Here is an 18,649-nt window from a genome sequence, read left to right as displayed (position 1 = left end):
TTTGAAAAACCAAAACTTTCTAATATTCGAATAGCTCTTTTTCTATTGACAGTTTTTCCACCCTCAAACATGTTTTACATAAATTCATCTTTGTTTTGCTTCATGTCTCCAACAACCCAACAATTATATTTTGCGAGCATTCGCTACAATGAAAATGTGCTGAACCACCTTAATGGTTCAAAAAATTGTTTTTGCTCCACACCGCTTATTCGATTCATAACCAGATTCTAAGCCTAAAGTAAAGAGATACGGATCATTTCATATGAAATGACCGAGAAAATGTGAAAACTTGCAATCGACCATCACGAATTTGAACCAAATTTGGCAGAAATGTGAAAGAAAAATCCAAATTTTGGTGCCGATCGGACCACCCCTCGGCCCGTGGCAGCACCCCTCGGTTTTGCTTCGATTTTTTCTCAAAAAACGTATATTTTAAATTTAAAATATACGTTTTTTGAGTTTATATTTCAGTTTTAATAAACGGGCTTGCTGGTCTAGTGGCTACTAGTAATCCTACATTATAGAGTAGTTCGATTTTTCTTTTTCTATTCCGAAGTGAGCATTTCGACGGCGGCGGACCCAGCGTGCATCAGTGTGCTATTCGCCTTGACGGAGGCTCTCTGAGAGAATTGCGCTTGCGTGAAAACAATTTTTTTAACATGGGAAAGGATAGGAGCTGCATTTTCAAATGCTTCTAATTCTTTATAGAAATTTTTTCAAGCAAAACGTTCTTAATGTTATCGAATGAGATTTTGATACGCTATATTATAGACATAACATTGTGATTTAAAAACTTTTGTCTAAAACCAGTTATAATGTAGCTAATTGAAAGTATATTGCAAAACATTAACACTTTTTTCAATCTGAAGTCCCTACAATATTTTAGAAGCATTTGAAAATGCAGCTCCTATCCTTTCCCATGTTAAAAAAATTGATTTCACGCACAGCGCAATTCTCTCAGAGAGCCTCCGTCAAGGCGAATAGAATTTCATCCGGGTGCCAGTTCGCGCGCGTTGCTTCGGTGGTTCGATTTTTCCATTTTGTATTCCGGGATTTGACTGTGCTCATCTTCGTACGGGACGGTTTAGCGTGATTTTGAAGCAAAATAAAAAAGCCGCTTTTTTTTTTTTTTTTCATTCGGACCGGCCGCGTCGTCGTCGTCGTCAATTTGAATGTGCACATCGTCGTACCCGTGTATAGTTGTAGCGGTTCAGTGTGATTTCGGAGAAGAGGCCAGTTAGTGGAAGATGCTGCAGCACATACGCACTGGACACTTCGAAGGATGTTTATTGGTGAGCTCTTTCCATTTTTTCATAATAATTAATGCTATAGGATGTATAAAATTCTGCTCTGGTTTTTGTGTATTTATCTAACTAATATTGAAAAGTTCGTCACGTCATGTGCCGGCGCTAGTTTTCAATGCACATTCAGTTGATAATAAATATCTTTCTTTTATTTTTCGCATTTACACACAAATTTGAATGGTTCGTCATCTTCGGTGTCGACATTTGTAATATTTTAGTCAAAATGAATAAATGTTTTGACTCAAGTAAAGGTTGCATGAATCAAATCACTTACCAAAGTGAATCCAAATCATGTGACTCTCCCCTCCCCACTAACAAAAACTCCTTCCCGTGACAGTCGTGGAGAAGATGAGGTGATCTCGGTCTCTAGTAGCAACGTACGTCACACTAATATTCCTTTCCTTCCTCGATGACCGTAAGGACGTGGCCAGCGCCGTTATTGACTAATAAAGTCTGGAATTCTCTAACTGTGCACATTGAGAGCGGTAGCTACTCCCAAGCTCCGTTTGTTGGTTCCTTGTGCAATTTCGATTGTTCTGGTCAATCACGGAGTAGCAACTACGAATTGTACGGTCATCTATGCTCATGCTCATGCTCATTATAGAGATCTGCGGAGGCGGCCATTGTGAGCCAATCGTGCAGAGAGAACTGTCAAAGTGTGAGCCAAATGAACATGCTTATCGTTCGTAGGAAGGCGTCGTTTAAACGGTATCGCAATCGGAACTAAATAAATTAAAATTATTTATTTTGATATCGAGAAATTGGCGGCATATGTATGTTTAGTAAAAAGATAAAAATTTATTAATTCTGCTTTCAAAAGCTCATGCTTATGACGACACTTTTGTTGCTGCACTTGTCGAAAAAATTTCCATTGCTGCTTCTTGCTTCACTTCTGCCGATATAATTAGCGTAACACTTTTGCAATAAATTTCAGATTTCTTCGATTGCTCCGCTATTTCAACAAAATTATGAAAAAAAAAATTCTACCATAATTAGAAAATGTAAACAAAACAACTTGAACCACAACGAAGTCACGCACAGTTTGAACATCTAGCTTTGTAGAAAGTGTTGGCAGCTGTTGTAAACAAAACAAACAGCGTTGCCGAATCGGCCTATGTAACTTCCGCTCATCTCTATGTAGAGGATTTCTAGCGGCTACCACTTCTGATTCATATGCAGAAGGTCCTGGGTTCAATCCCTGACCCGTCTCTTTCCTTTTACTTTGTATCTTTCTATCCACTTTCTCTATACTCTCCTCTCTACATATACAACTCATGTATATTCATATTTTCATAGCCATCGCTAGAACCAGAAACAATTGCAAAAACGTTTTCCCTGCCTTCCAACTTTTACAGCACACACTGATAGACAGCTTGCGGTAATGACGAGCACACAAATGTTTTCAAATTTACCATGGCAAAACGTGATCATCGACCAACAAACGCTTCTTGTGTGCGTTTTGTTTCCTTACTTATCAACCGGTTCGATAGCCAAGTGGTAGCGTGCGAGCCTGGTGATCTCAAGGTTCTTGGTTCAAATCCGGCTGCCAACAGACACTTTTTTTAATTGAAAATCGGGTCCATAGTAGAATTGAAAACATAAATCTGTTGAGATGAAACGAAAATCAGTCTGCACAAATCAAGTGGCGTTGTGCATTTAAGTTGACCCTCAGAATAGTAATTTCAACTGCAAGCCGCCTTTCAGTGCAGTGTCAATCTATGAGATAACGCCTACGAGTTATGCAATCAAGCGAACTGTGCCGCTTTAGATTCATGGTCATAATCACACTAGTCTATCACCTTAAGCCTGGTATCCACGCACCAATATGTGAACCCACTGCCAACCATATCCTTCCAACACTGCGACATCCTCATGAGTTTGTGCAGACGCAGAGGTATATTCGGTCTGATGTGGATGCAAACGATTGCAATCATCACTTCTTTCCCTTTCCACACATTGACCTGCAACCTGACGTGGCAGGCGCCATTGTCACTTAAGGGCGGACGGGACGGTGGGGTAAATATCAGCCATTGCTCTGTTCTGCCGTAATTCTGCAAAGTGACGTAAGCGCCATTCAAAATGTCGATATTTTTTGGTATATTATATATAATATCTGGTGTAAGAATAACACTGTGGTATGCCTGCTGTATTAGAATGCAAGATCTAGTCGTAATCTATCATCTATGGAAAGAAACTTAGAGAATGAGCAAGAGTTTTATGAAATATAACCAAAAAATGGGCAAAAGCTGTCAATGTCGCTTACGTCAGTTTGCAGAATTACGGCAGTGTTGCTACTAGGATGGTAATCTCAGATTCTACTTCATATTTTGCAACAAAAACCTATCATTGTGTGTGCTTACTTGCAATGCATATTCTGATTGTTTTTCAGCATCTTCAGCCCGATAGAACTTGAGATTACCATCTTCAAAATCGCGAGGCAAATGGTTGGAAAGAGAGGCAAGATAGGAAAAATAACACGGCGTCCCGTTTCACCTTAAAAATAGAAGATCACCAACGCTCACACACTGAAGATGCCTGCTAGTCCCCGGCAGATACCGGTAATGTCATTGGTTCCTTGAGTGCGTGTAGTTAGTCTGGCGATATTGGAGTATCATCTACGGGCGATCAATAAAGCTCAAGCTCAAGCTCAAAACGTATATTTTAGTTTTAAAATTTTTGATTCCATCGTGTTAATCAGAAGCTTAACTTCCCGAAGTAATTAAACTAAATCAAATATAAATAAAGTATTCAAAAATGATAGTGTTGCCAGTTCATCAATTACCGTCTTACCCCGCTGGTTCGACACGTTTTAATACGACACTTTTTAATTCGTACCCCGCTTATTCGACACATGTCGAATTAAAAAGTGTTCAAATGTCACAGCAATGTACACTGTAAATGCAAAATAGTTTCATATTGCGCTTATACTCACACCCGCAGCAGCTCCTCTTGCAGCCGCTAATTCCGGAAGTTTTGAGTTGGTGCTATTCGACACCCAAACCGTCTGGAGGACAACCGGAATGAACTGAGGAAGGCAACAATCGTAGAAAGAACGAGCTTTTCAATCGCAACACCGCAATATCTGTTGAAATTATGTTTCATAACAAATCCGGAAATCAAAACAAAAAAAAATAGAGTTGCCAAATTTCAATGAACAAGATGGTGTAGAGTGACCAGTTTGTCGAATTAAAAGTTTACCCCGGTTATTCGACAACAGTCGGTGTCGTATTAGCGGGGTATGAGTCTACTGGAAAGGACTGGAATAACGTGCTGAAATAAAAATGTATCTATTGATATCATCGTTTCTAAAGAAATTTAATCTATTTTAACATTATCTGAACGAAAGTATTGCCAAATATGTAATATTTATTGTAAAAATCTCAATTAGATATTACATTATAACATAAGATATTACATACATAAGATTTTTTTTATAGAATCTTCGCTCTTAGATAAGATTGGCGCAACGGTTGAGAGCTGGACGTACGTCCTTCCGACTGCTGAGAAATGGGTAATTTCACTTCGACTCCTTTAAATTCTTTGCCGACGTACATCTAACTGAGGTTCGTTCGATTGTAGTTTTCTTCGGTTCTCTAATGGTCGATGTATCGTCGAGAGCTTCTTCGATACACTTTAACCACAGACAAACAGACGTATCACTTGGAACAAAGTGTGATTAAAATCATCGTCACAAAAGTATAATCTCCCAATGCTAATTACGATGTATTTCGCAAAACCACTGAGTAGTGAGCAAACGTCGTCAAACAGGAGTAAAAACGATGCGAACGCCATCAGTGAGAGATTTGCGAACTACAGAATATTTGAATAGATCGTTAAAAAGGAAAACGATGGTAAGTGGGTAGAGTGAGACGTCTGTTTGTCCGTGCTTTAACCGTGCTTTGTCTGTGCTTTAACAATATGTTTATTCGATGTAAAAATTGATTTCATTTATCTAATTCCAGATTTGGCCAAAAAGTCCTCCCTATCGGCATCGGCAGCCCTAAAGAGCAAACGTGTCCGCACTATCTTCACGCCGGAGCAACTGGAACGTCTGGAGGCCGAATTTGAACGTCAACAGTACATGGTAGGCCCGGAGCGCCTGTACCTGGCCCATACTCTTCAACTGACTGAAGCACAGGTTTGATTTGAAATCTGAAGGATCAAAAGTTTCAGATTGACAATGAGCCATTCTTCCTTTCCAGGTCAAGGTCTGGTTCCAGAACCGACGGATTAAGTGGCGCAAACACCACCTGGAAATCACCCAGCAACGGCTGGCTCTGATACGACAGCGGCAGATCGCCAGCGGGGTCGTCCCGTCGCAACTCACGGGAGACTCCGGCACTTCACCTCCCTCCCCATCATCGGCCACCAGTCAGCACCACCACCATCCGCACCAACATCTCGCCGGAGGAACGCAACCAGTAGTGCCGACGATGAGCGGCGGCCGCATGCTGCATGGTTCGGCCAGTGGTAACGGTGCCGAATCACCGGAACTTACCATCTGTACGGATTCGCTGGACGCCCGGAGTATCAGCGAAAGCGATGAGTAAGAATCGTGGGCGACGGTAAAAAAAAAAACACATTGTAATTTGATACAGGGACTCTCGAGATTCGTTAGATTGCTTAGAATTGAAACGAAGTTTGGTTTACGTTCGCGGTAGATTACGAAGGATGGCGTGTCCACGTACTTTGAGGTAATTTTATTGATTTCTTTATTTTATTTACTTTGATAGAAAGATACAACTCGCACTATATACTTAAACGATTTTGGTAGAATCAAAAGATAATCTCCTATATATGTATGTAAGCAGTAGGGAATATGTGTATAAAATGTTACAACAATTCTGACTTAACTTTTTCTCTTTTGAAAGAAATCCTAAAAGTAAAATCATGTGGACGTGGAAAAAGTCCTGCGAGGACGTCCTCATCATAGATAGATAGATAGATAGATAGATAGATAGATAGATAGATAGATAGATAGATAGATAGATAGATAGATAGATAGATAGATAGATAGATAGATAGATAGATAGATAGATAGATAGATAGATAGATAGATAGATAGATAGATAGATAGATAGATAGATAGATAGATAGATAGATAGATAGATAGATAGATAGATAGATAGATAGATAGATAGATAGATAGATAGATAGATAGATAGATAGATAGATAGATAGATAGATAGATAGATAGATAGATAGATAGATAGATAGATAGATAGATAGATAGATAGATAGATAGATAGATAGATAGATAGATAGATAGATAGATAGATAGATAGATAGATAGATAGATAGATAGATAGATAGATAGATAGATAGATAGATAGATAGATAGATAGATAGATAGATAGATAGATAGATAGATAGATAGATAGATAGATAGATAGATAGATAGATAGATAGATAGATAGATAGATAGATAGATAGATAGATAGATAGATAGATAGATAGATAGATAGATAGATAGATAGATAGATAGATAGATAGATAGATAGATAGATAGATAGATAGATAGATAGATAGATAGATAGATAGATAGATAGATAGATAGATAGATAGATAGATAGATAGATAGATAGATAGATAGATAGATAGATAGATAGATAGATAGATAGATAGATAGATAGATAGATAGATAGATAGATAGATAGATAGATAGATAGATAGATAGATAGATAGATAGATAGATAGATAGATAGATAGATAGATAGATAGATAGATAGATAGATAGATAGATAGATAGATAGATAGATAGATAGATAGATAGATAGATAGATAGATAGATAGATAGATAGATAGATAGATAGATAGATAGATAGATAGATAGATAGATAGATAGATAGATAGATAGATAGATAGATAGATAGATAGATAGATAGATAGATAGATAGATAGATAGATAGATAGATAGATAGATAGATAGATAGATAGATAGATAGATAGATAGATAGATAGATAGATAGATAGATAGATAGATAGATAGATAGATAGATAGATAGATAGATAGATAGATAGATAGATAGATAGATAGATAGATAGATAGATAGATAGATAGATAGATAGATAGATAGATAGATAGATAGATAGATAGATAGATAGATAGATAGATAGATAGATAGATAGATAGATAGATAGATAGATAGATAGATAGATAGATAGATAGATAGATAGATAGATAGATAGATAGATAGATAGATAGATAGATAGATAGATAGATAGATAGATAGATAGATAGATAGATAGATAGATAGATAGATAGATAGATAGATAGATAGATAGATAGATAGATAGATAGATAGATAGATTGCAACATAAATATTCGACAGTACATACACTGAAATAAATTTTGTTGTCGTTTCCACCGAATCCATGGTAGAATTAAGAACTGTACCAACAATTTTCAACCGAATGCAAAATTCTGTTAATTGTACTGAAACATTGTCAATATTACCATGCGTGTATTACTGTTGACTAAAAACAATCTTGGTTCTACTATTTGGGCATTGTAATTTCGACCATGTAGACTTGAATGTTGCGTGTCTTAGATAATCATGGTCAAAAATACAATGTCAAAATAGTAATATCAAGAATGTTTTAATCAATGTTACTTCACGCATGGTAATATTGACAATGTTTCAGTACAATTAACAGATTTTTGCATTCGGTTGAAAATTGTTGGTACAGTTCTTAACTTTACCATGGATTCGGTGGAAACAACAACAAAATTTATTTCAGTGTACACGTGTTTCCCAAGACAACTTAGTTTCCCGAACTAGCGAACTTTTCTTTGGGTGCTAATCTCGTCTAAAACCAGTTGCAAGCAAACCCGACTCTCAAACCAACTGGTCTAATTGGTTTGTGTTTTCGCTTTTGACAGACCGTTTTGACGCTTTCGAGCGTTTGCGCGTCAGCTGCTGCCGTCAGTTTACCTCAGGTCGCTTGGCAGTGTGAGTGCGTTGCACAAATTTTAAAAACAAACAGCAATGTAGCTAGGGGTGCTAGATTAGTAGTTTATGCAACAAGGTGCAGAATGAAGATTTTTACAGCACGAGTCGTACATTTATCCAACGAGGCTTGCCGAGTTGGATAATTACGACGAGTGCTGTAAAAATCGAGTTCTGCACCGAGTTGCGTACAACGTTTTTTGCAGCTTCATAAATTACCACTTGAGGATAGTTTTTAACAAAACTGTTTCATCAGACTGCACACTGATGTTCATAGCCATAGACATCTGATTATAGCAGGTTATACAGTACAATTGTCACAATTTTTCAAACCTGTGTCCAGAAAACATCAATATGTTGATCAAAACTGAAAACAGTGCTGTAATGGTTCATTACGCAACGCAAATCAGTGCTGTAATGAACCATTACAGCACTGTTAATTTGGTGTGGGAAAGTAGGCCTTTTCCTGTCAAATTTGCGTGAGGTAAAATGGCCTATTACGATGAGAAGTTGCAAAAAACTATTTACGTGCACACTCAATCGACGTATTAGTGCATCTTCGGGGTCGACCAAGGGTCGGCGATAAAACCATTCTATTACAGTGAGGGGAATTGAAACGCAATAATAAAAAATATACCGCATTTAGTTCACCACTGGACTGCGAACTGCGACTTCATAAGTGCGAAAACGTAAATAAAAGTGCGCGATTGCATCAAATTAGGTTGATGTCTTCGGCGCACTATTTCTTCAATCTATGGTGAACAAGTGCTCTGAAGACACCGAGTTGATTTGATGCTATCGCGCGCTTTTATTAGCGTTTTCGCACTCGTAAAAACTAGTGCGATAGTCCAGTGGTGAACTAAATGCGCTATATCGGAATCAAAATTACGTTATCTTCGATATTTTTCTTAAATATTCACGATTTTTCGAGAAATGAGTAATTGATCGATTCAAATGCACACAAACTGACCACCCCTTGACTTTCAATGCAACCTTCGGTGGTGTGCGTGCAATCGGGGAAGCCACTTTTGTGGGAAGAAAAATAAACCACTGACAGCCAGCGCACCACACAGTTACCACACAACAGCAGCACACAGTGGAGAGGAGGCCATCATCGCCGTCGTTGTCGTCGTCTCAAGAGTTTTGTCTTTTTCATCGCGCAAGGTGACGGACGGGCGGAAAGTTTGTGGCTCGAAAAGTGCGTCCCATTTCGGTCAGTTCCGGTCCGGGAATCGCAATTCGGATTGCGACGGTTGTGCCGCGCCCCGTGAGTGTCAGTTCGGGTAATTTCCAGTGCGATTGGGGGTGGAAAAAGTGAATCGAAAACCTGGTCGAGGAGGGTGGAAAAAAAAGTTCGAACGACGACTTCGACTGCTGCGGGTTTGACCCTCTTTCTGGTCTGGTTTGTTGGATGGGCTGCCAAACCTGATCATCGAAGCTGGGCTGTGTGGTGTTAGTGTTTATAAATGGTGCAAAAATTTACTTTCGGGAATTGGGGCTGTTTTTCTTCGGTGGAAAATTGGTAAACTCGGTGGTCACGGTGATTTGGGAGTGTTTGCTGATGGAGCCCCAGGGGCAACTTGGAAGAAGCAGAAGCAGCAGTAGCACCACCGAGCCCCCGAGGGAATGTGGGCCAGCCAACCTCATCATCGCCAGCCACAAATTTTGATTGGTTGCACATCGTCTTCGTCGTTCGTAATGGCGTTTTGTGTGTGTGTTGTTGGGGAGCCTCTTCTTCGCCAAAACGGGTGTTGTTGAAATTGAGACGGAGTGAAGCAATCGAGTTTCATTTTTCACGATCGAAAACGCCTTTATGGACTGGCTCGATAAACATCAATATTGGCTTGTGTATTAGTTGGTTTTATGTATTCTTTTATTTTTAATAATTAAATTTTCTAAATTCTATAACAATGTTTGTATAAAATCCATCTAACTTTATAATTGTTATTGTGGAATTTCCTCTAAAAAAATCTATGGGACTACAGGAAAGATCTTTAGTCAAGATTGATTTACAAAGTACGAAAACCCGATTTTGTCAGTCCATGATATTCTCAATTTAGTTGAAAATCGGAGTTTTCGACTAGCGAAGTTGGATTTTTCTCCAAATCCATGCGTCGGACCTAACTTCGGAAGTGGTGCGCTGTATAGTAAACCTGGTCCGCTGTACAGCGCACCACTTCCGAAGTTAGGTTCGACGCACGGATTTGGAGAAACATTTAACTTCGCTAGTCGAAAACTCCGGGTTTCAGCTGCACGCGGAATAGCACTGTGGGTAGCAGTGTCTTGATTTGTCAAATTACAGTCATCCCAACTGACGCCCAGAGGCTCTTGCTTCGTAGATTTGTTTTTGTTTTGATTATCGCCTCGACAACCCCCACGCCACTCTCTGAAGTTCAAGCGATGAAAAACTCATTATCTCGCTGTCTGCTGAATTTTTACCACGGACTGATATTCAAAGTCAGCATATTCATCTTCAATTGATATTTTTTGGTTTAAGCACGATTTAAAAGCAAAAAGTGCTGCTGATGCATACCATTCACTTAAAACAAGCATAATTACTAGAATTAAGGCAACATTTCGACATTTGCGTGCCTTAAATAGCCTAAAATCACAAAAAGTCATTTCCAAATCAAAAAAGTCATATTCATATTCACCGAGCTCGGACTGAAGATCAAAACAGAACTTCAGCTACAGTTGATTACACTACGAGGCGTCGCTCTCATTGTCTTGCTTTCTCTTTGTCATGTTCATTCTCTGTGTCATGTTGGTGGGAGACTGCATTCGTTTATTTGTGTGCGTTTTCGCACTGATTGAACATCATTGGGCTGAATTTTTTAGACACTGGTGGGTAGCATTCACCATTCAGATGGGAAGTCCCGCTAGGAGGAGTCCTCTCACCACTAATGTGGTCCTTAATAGTAGACGATCTTTTAAGAAACTTGAAGGAAATAGGTTCCGAATTTGAAGGCTTTTCAGACGTCATTATAGTCAGAGGAAAGTATGAAAAAACTGTTGCGAAGACAATGCAAAGGGCCCTACACTGTACACATTCACGGTGTATTAAGAAAGGTCTTAGCGTCAACCCGTCAAAAGTCGTAATTGTTTCTTTCACTAGGAGAAGTAAGAGCTTTTCGGCTTGGAGGGATACAAAATCATCCTTGTGATCGGGACAAAATGATAAGTTTGTTTCTGATAATGATGATGATGATGATTTTGTTCTACCATCTATTGTAGCAAGGCAGCTGCCCATAGCACTGGAATAATCTGAAAAGCGATTTCATCAAGATTGTGCCATTCTCCTGTATGCAGGGCCAAAAAGAAGTTTTGCGAACCCGCAAGCAGAGACACTTGCGCGAAACCCGCGTCAGGGGAAAAGAAACTCCATCCAAAAGAAAGTTCTCACGAACAACTGCAAAATCAAGCCCTCGATTGACAGAATACTCTGGGATCGAAGAGTCCGCCCTCAATCCACGAAATATTAACAACAAGGAGGAGGCAGTCCCAGGCTCCTGTCCAAACAAAACGTTTAAATCGGGTGTTCTGATAGTCCCTCCCTTTCCCAATATATGATGTGATATGTGTGTGTGTAAGTGTGATTGCTTATTATATGATAGAACATTCTTACCTTTTTTGTTATCTGAAAACTGAAATGTTTTGATTAATATTTGGTTAGCATTTATTCATACATGCAATTTACCTAAATACTCCTGAAATTAAATGTTGATTAACAGTAAAAATTCAAAGATAACACATAAATAAAAAAAGTACACAAAACTTTGATCTTAGAATGTACATAAATTCCTGATTACTTTATAGAGGAAAATATGTAGCAAGATCTAAATTTGGTGTGGTAGATCTTACACCGCAACGCACTATTGTAAGGTGATCTACCCACGTTACGGGACCTCCTTGAGAGAAAATACAGATATGCAAATATTTGTATTTTCTCAGATAGTCAAGCTGAACTAAAAGCATTGTACGTTTACGAATGCATTTCAAAGCTTGTCTGGAAATGCATTGTTCCACTGCGGAGGTTGTGCCAAAGGAACTCAGAAAACATATACTGCGTTCCAGGTCACTGGCATTGAAGGGAATGAAATGGCAGACGAGCTTGCTAAAAGTGGTTCTAATTCCATCTGAGCTTCTTCCTGGAACTTCTTTGTATATTCCTTCCAGAATTTCTCACCAGATTTCTTCCATATTTTTTTTTCACGCCATTTATCTTGGTGTTCCTTTCTGAACTTCTCCGAAGATTCTCCCGGATTGCCACCTGCATTTTCTCCAAGGGTTTCTTCAGGAATTTTTCAGGAGATATTTCCGGGGTTTCTTCTATAATATCTTCAAAAAATTTCTGAAATCTCCGTGAGTTTTCTTCCATGATTTTTCTTGGGAGCTATAAAAGTTCCAGTCAGATTTTTTTTTAAGTTCCTCCTAAAATTTTCTCCGATTTGCCTTTTGGCATTTCTGCAGGAGCTATTGCTGATATCTCTCATATAGTTCTTTCCGTAGTTTCTTCCAGAGCTTTTATTGCCAGGCTCTTCCTCGTAATCATTTACAGAACTTCTTGCAGTGATCCTTTTGAGATGATTTTTTTTTTGTAGATTTTCTCGAGATTTTTCCCAGAAATCTTCTCAGAATCTCTAACGGAAATTCTCCCGAGGTCCTGGGTATTGCTTCTGGGATTTTTTTATAGTTTCCGGATTCCTTGCAGGGATTTCTCCAGGATTTTTCTTTCGAAACGTTTCCTGGGATATCTTTTGGAATTCCTTGAGCGTAATTCCTGGAGAAATATCGGAAAGAATTCAGGTGAAGTCTTGCTAGAAACTCAGCAAGATCTATTGGAAAAAATCTCGAGAGGAACTTCGGAAAAAAATCCTGGGAAAAACTTGGAGTAAATGTTGAGGGAATTCAAAGAGGAACACTGAAAACTTCCTAGATAAATCCCGGAAGAAACTACAAGCAAAATTCCGCGAAGAAATCCAAGAGGAATACCGGAAACCTTTCTAGGAGAAGCCCCTGGAAGAACTTCTGCAAAAATCTCGTAAAAATCCCGAGAGAAACTGTTGGAAAGCTATCCCACAAAACCACTAAGGGAAATTCCTGAAGAAAATTTGAATAAATTGTAGAACGATCTCCGAAAAGAATTCAGTGAGAAACTTTAGAATCATGTCGAGAAAACCTCTAGAAGAAATCCTGAGTAGAATTTTCAGAAATCCCGAAAGAACTATGCGAGGGAGCAAATACGTTTAAAACCTCTGGATGGAAACTTGGAAGAACTGGATAAAGCCATAAATAATCCGGCAAAGATCCAGAAAAACAGTCTTCGATAGGTTCAAGGAAGAACTCGCATGAATGAATCTGAAACTACGGAAAAATTGATAGTAGGAGTAGCGGTATTAATTAAGAAGGAATCCGGGAAATAATTCAAAGAAAGAATCGTAGACAGAATTTCTAGAGAAATCCTCAAACAAATTGGAACGAATTCTGGATAGGTACGATATGCTATCGTAATTGTCAGTTTTTCGTAGGATGTTCATTGAAATTTTAACATTACTACACCATAAGCAATGCTCATCCAGTGTGTTCCTGTAATTCTTCAGCATATTTCTAAAAAAAAACAATGCCGAGAAGGATTCCCCCAATGATTTTTTTTTTTAATTCCTAAATGAAATAAAAGAGATGTTAGCATAGCATAGCATAGCATAGCATAGCCGACCGTACACATCCTGGGGTGGCTGTCAATAGAGACGTGAAATGCGCCAGAAAAGTTGCCTGGGAGTTGACAAACCTTTCATTGAACGATCTCTTTGTTTGACACCTGGCCAGGTCCTTACGATCAGCGGGGATGGGGAGGAAATGTTGATTAGATATCTATGATAAGATAATGTCCAAGAACTTGGGCCACCTCATAGATATCTGGAGTTGGAAAATGGATGGGGAGGTATATGGGAAGCTTTCCATGGCGAAAAAGCAAAGCGTGTTGTTGATTAACATTTAAGAATTGTCATTTACCTGATTACCGCTGGAAAAGTAAACCTTTGTAGCAAAAAGTTAAGGTTGTTTCATCTCACCATAATTTAACTACGCTAGATCGTCATCCGGAATGATTCGGCTTTGAAGCAGCAACACCAGAAAATGACAGCTGTGAGGAACCTGCTGTCCGAGTCCAGACGCCGCCGGGAATCCAGTTTCGTGAATTATCTGGTGAATTTGAAGCGAATCAGCGTACCGTTGAAAATTACCATAGCCGGTCACCAGATTGTGAAAGAAAAGACGGCACATATCGGACAATTCAGCAACTGCGGCCAAGAGTCCATCATCAGAAGTTCCAGCTGTATTCTTCCTATAGTTCAACACAATTTGATTTCTGAATTTTCATCTTTACACAAAAAACTTCACCAATTGCACTAAACGGTTGACATCAGCCGAATTCTATTTAAGTCCAAATTCCACGAGCACGAAAAAAATCGTGACAGAAAGTTTTGCACACGCAACCGCGCGCATGGCCTACTCCAACTTGTATCCTAAATGAAATAAAAGAGATGTTATGCAGAAATTTATGTTATTTAATAACAGAATTCTCTTTAGAAACAGTACGTCCTTACAATTTGAAATCTGGCCATAGGAAATTTGGGCTGTCTATTTTTTTGTCTTTCTATTGTTTTTGGAAAACTATCCAGAGACTCTTATTAAAAACTTATGAGAAAACTAGTACATTGTACAATAACATATTTTTTTCTTATTTCCTAATTATATAGTTATGAAATGCATTTAGAAAAATATTCAGGGTGTCCATTCAAATATGAATCTCTTGCATCATTTTTTTTTTTCATTAGATTTCATTTATTATTCACATCACTCTAGAAATTTCTTCAGAGATTCTTCCAGAAGTATTCAGTGATCCATCAGTGATTCATTCATAAGATCCTTCAGTGATTCCCACAGGAGCTCCTTCAGAAAATTCAGGGATTCCTCCAGAACATTCTTCAGCGATTTCTTCAGAGATTAATCCAGACGTTTTTTCAGAGTTTTCTACAGGATTCCTTTAAAAATTCTTCCTAAAGTTCCTTCAAGGATTCGTCTAAAATTCCAATCAGGGATTTCTCCAGATGTTCCTTTAGAGATTTCTTCAGGAATCCTTTTAGAGAGTAGTTCCTTCAAGGATTCAGGGATGCCTCAAGAAGTTTCATAATGTTTTTTTAGAAGATCTCTCAAGTATTCCGAGTTCCTTTAGAGATTCCTACAGATACTGTTCAGAATGATTCGGGGAAAGCCTTCAAGAGATCCATCAGTGATTCATCCATAAGATTTTTCAGTGACTGCCCATAGGAGGAATTCCCTGAATAGTCTAGAAGTTTCTGCAGGGATTCCTTCAGAAGGTCCTTCAAGAACAAGTCCAGGAGTTCCTTCAGAGTTTCCTGCAGGAATTCCTCTAGAATTCTTATCAGGGATTTCTCGTAGCATTTCTTTAGGGATCTTTAGGAATCTTCCAGGAGCTCCTCCTGAATTCTTCCAAGCTCATTGGATGAATACTATTCGTTTTCACTTGCTGTGGCGAGGGAGATGATGCGGAAATGATCCAGGGGATTTATTTGTTGCTCAAAACTTGTAAAACAACCGTTTTGTCAGTAAGGAAATGTTGGACGTGACTATTATAGTCGATTTATTTTGAGTTTATGTCATTTGCACTGTAATAACGGGATAAAAACAAAGTATATTTATTGTCGTATATTCCGGCGAAAAAAGAAATTCAGAGAGTCACAAAGCGCTGAATCATCGTTCCTCATTCTCAGTAATATTTTTTTATAACTCCTGCTCCCATTTGCTTCAAAAGCATGTTAGCAAATGAAGACATAAAACTACCGCTTGTGTTGATCAGCGCCGGTCAAAGAAGAGCAAATTTGGCTTCGTTTGGGAAAAAAACGTTTCACTTTTCAAGCACTGGTTCCTACAGGATTTGCTTTTGGGATCCCTCCTATAATTTCTTCACCCAAGTAACATTTTTAAGTTGAGTAGATTTAAAGTATAACCTCTTTAAACCACATCATAAAGCTAAAATAAAATAATCTTGGTTTTACGGTGAAAGCAAATAAGGCATCAAATTGTTGCTTTGGCTAGGGTCTTTTCTGAAATTCCTTCTGGGGTTCCTCTTGGAAGTCATTCGCGATGCCTCATGGAGATTTTTCAAATGTTCTTTCAGGTGTTTTTTTTTTGGGATTTCCTCAGGCATCAATCCAGGAGCTCCTTCGAGGATTCCTGCAATATAGTAGTTCTATCAGGGATTGCTGCAGAAGTTTCTTCAGGGATATCTCCTGGAGTTCTGTCAGGGATTTCCCCAGCAGTTCCAGGAAGATTCATGGTTGCGTCCTGGTGTTTCAGTGAAGTCTTCAAAAGTTTCCTAAGTTATTCCAACAGTATTTTCCTTCAGAGATTCTTTCAGAATGATTCAGGGATGCCTCCAGGAGATCCATCGGGAATTCCTCCTGAAGTTCCTTCAAAAATTCCTACAGGAGGTCCTTTAGAGATTGTTAATTTAGGGATTTCTCCAGGAGTTACTTAAGGGATTCTTCCAGAAGTTCTTTAGAGGATCTTCGACAGGCTCCTAGAGTTCTTTCGGGGATTTTTCCTGGAGGATACAGGGATGCCTCCAGGCATATCTCCAGGGTTTCCTCATGGAGTTCCCACAAGAATTCCTCCAGGATTTGTTTTAGGGAATCCTCAAGGTTTTGTTTCTCGAATTCCTCAAGGTATTCTTTCGGGATTTTTTCCTGGAAATCTTTCGGGGATTCTCCTGGAATTTCCTCAGGGATTCATTCTGGAATTCCTTCGAAGACTTCTGTAGAATTTCTTCGGGGATTCTTCCTGAAATTCCTTTTGGTATTTCTCCTAGTATTTTTAGAGCAGGACAGAAATGGGACCCATCCCTATCATCCAGATTCTGATTTTCTTCATAGTTCTATAGCGATCCAAATCTCTCACTGGTTGACCGGGACTAGAAAAACTCGCACTATACCCTAATAAGGAATTTTACATCTTTAAAATATAAAAACATGCAAATCTATCTAATAAATCTTTTAATAGTCATATTGATGCTTTATCTAGCCTCTTTTAGTGAAATAGTATTTTTTTTCACCTTTAGTAGAAACTAACTATACATCACAAAAGCAGAGTTCCGATGTAAGTGTCTTCCTGAAGATTGCAAACTTCAAAGGTGAAAAAGAAGAAAATCCAGTAAAATAGTGCAGGGCCCCAGCCCGGAAGCCCACCGGTTTGCGGTGGTGAAGAACCTCAAGTGGCAAGTGTTCCCCTCTTCCGTCTCCCCCCATAAACCCCCGTCGATTCCCCAGATGTGCGTGGTGTCCGGCTTCCGGAACAATAGCAGCAAAGCTGGAACCGTCTGATATAGGTCTGTGGGAAATGTCCTCCTCGGCTGGACATCATCTGGCGTCGGCACTCCAGCAGCAGCAACAGCAGCAGCAGTCATCCGGCGGAAGTGGAAGCAGTACTGCCGGCAACAATCCCACTCGCTCGATGCTGTCGGTCAATCTGGAGGCGGCCGCCATGGCCAACGATCCGCTGCGGGATCTGTTCGAGGCGTGCAAAACGGGCGATCTGGTCAAGGTGAAGAAGCTCATCACGTCGCAGACGGTCAACGCTAGGGACACCGCCGGGAGGAAGTCCACCCCGCTGCACTTCGCTGCTGGTGAGTTTGGTTTTATGTTTTCTTTTCTCGATTTTAATAGCACTATAAATGGGGTGTTTGATTGCTGTTTATTGTTCAATTATAATAATTGATCCAAAAGCCAATAATTTCAACGTTTTGCGATTGCTAAACACGCCGTTTTATCGGCTTTGTTTGCGCACAAAATCACCTTTGTCTTAAAGTTGACGGCATTGAATGTGGCAAAGACGTTATTTATATCATGGTGGGATGTATCAAATTATTGATTTCTTCGCGGAAGTTTTCTCGACGTGTGTCACATTAGACTGGTTCAAAGTGTTTCTCCGTACCGCTCCTTGTCAAATGCTATGCATAAAAACAAATGTTAAATTCAATTATTTCACAGTGCACTTTTCACACGTGATAAAGTTTTAGTTCCTGGTAAGAAAATGGAGGATCCTGTAACGGGTAAACAATATTTAAAACTGGAGCGGATCTGGTTGGATGGTTAGAACACTTGACTATCACGCCGAGGACCTGGGATCGAATCCCACTCCCGACAAACTCGCAAAATGTGAGTTCTTCCTTCGGAAGGGAAGTAAAGCGTGGGTCCCGAGATGAACTAGCCCAGGGCTAAAAATCTCGTTAATACAGATAAAAAAAAAAAAAAATATTTAAAACTTATTTTGTCATGGAACGTGAGGAACGTAATACCTACAATGAATACATTTTCA

The 18,649-nt window shown here is 39.1% G+C and overlaps 2 protein-coding genes across 7 annotated transcripts in view; both read left to right on the top strand.

Annotated features, from left to right (window-relative positions):
• Positions 1 to 6,045, top strand: part of LOC134291305 (homeobox protein goosecoid-like) — a 67,319-nt gene extending 61,274 nt beyond the window's left edge. The window contains exons 3-4 of the mRNA XM_062858874.1: positions 5,267 to 5,442; positions 5,507 to 6,045. Of these exons, the coding sequence (XP_062714858.1) occupies positions 5,267 to 5,442; positions 5,507 to 5,854 (524 nt within the window). The 3' untranslated portion in view covers positions 5,855 to 6,045. The remainder of the gene's footprint in view (positions 1 to 5,266; positions 5,443 to 5,506) is intronic.
• Positions 6,046 to 9,334: 3,289 nt separating this feature from the next.
• LOC134291390 (poly [ADP-ribose] polymerase tankyrase) overlaps positions 9,335 to 18,649 on the top strand; it is a 92,939-nt gene continuing 83,624 nt past the window's right edge. The window contains exons 1-2 of one of the 6 annotated variants that reach the window (XM_062859089.1): positions 9,335 to 9,521; positions 17,397 to 17,957. In XM_062859089.1, coding sequence (XP_062715073.1) covers positions 17,672 to 17,957 — 286 coding nt within the window. In that variant the 5' untranslated portion in view covers positions 9,335 to 9,521; positions 17,397 to 17,671. Of the gene's footprint in view, positions 9,538 to 17,393; positions 17,958 to 18,649 lie in introns of all 6 variants that reach the window. The other 5 variants (XM_062859088.1, XM_062859087.1, XM_062859090.1 and 2 more) reach the window with 5 other exon arrangements.

The sequence above is a fragment of the Aedes albopictus genome, chromosome 3, assembly GCF_035046485.1.
Source record: "Aedes albopictus strain Foshan chromosome 3, AalbF5, whole genome shotgun sequence".
Lineage (NCBI taxonomy): Eukaryota > Metazoa > Arthropoda > Insecta > Diptera > Culicidae > Aedes > Aedes albopictus.
This window is presented reverse-complemented; position numbering and strand designations above follow the sequence as displayed.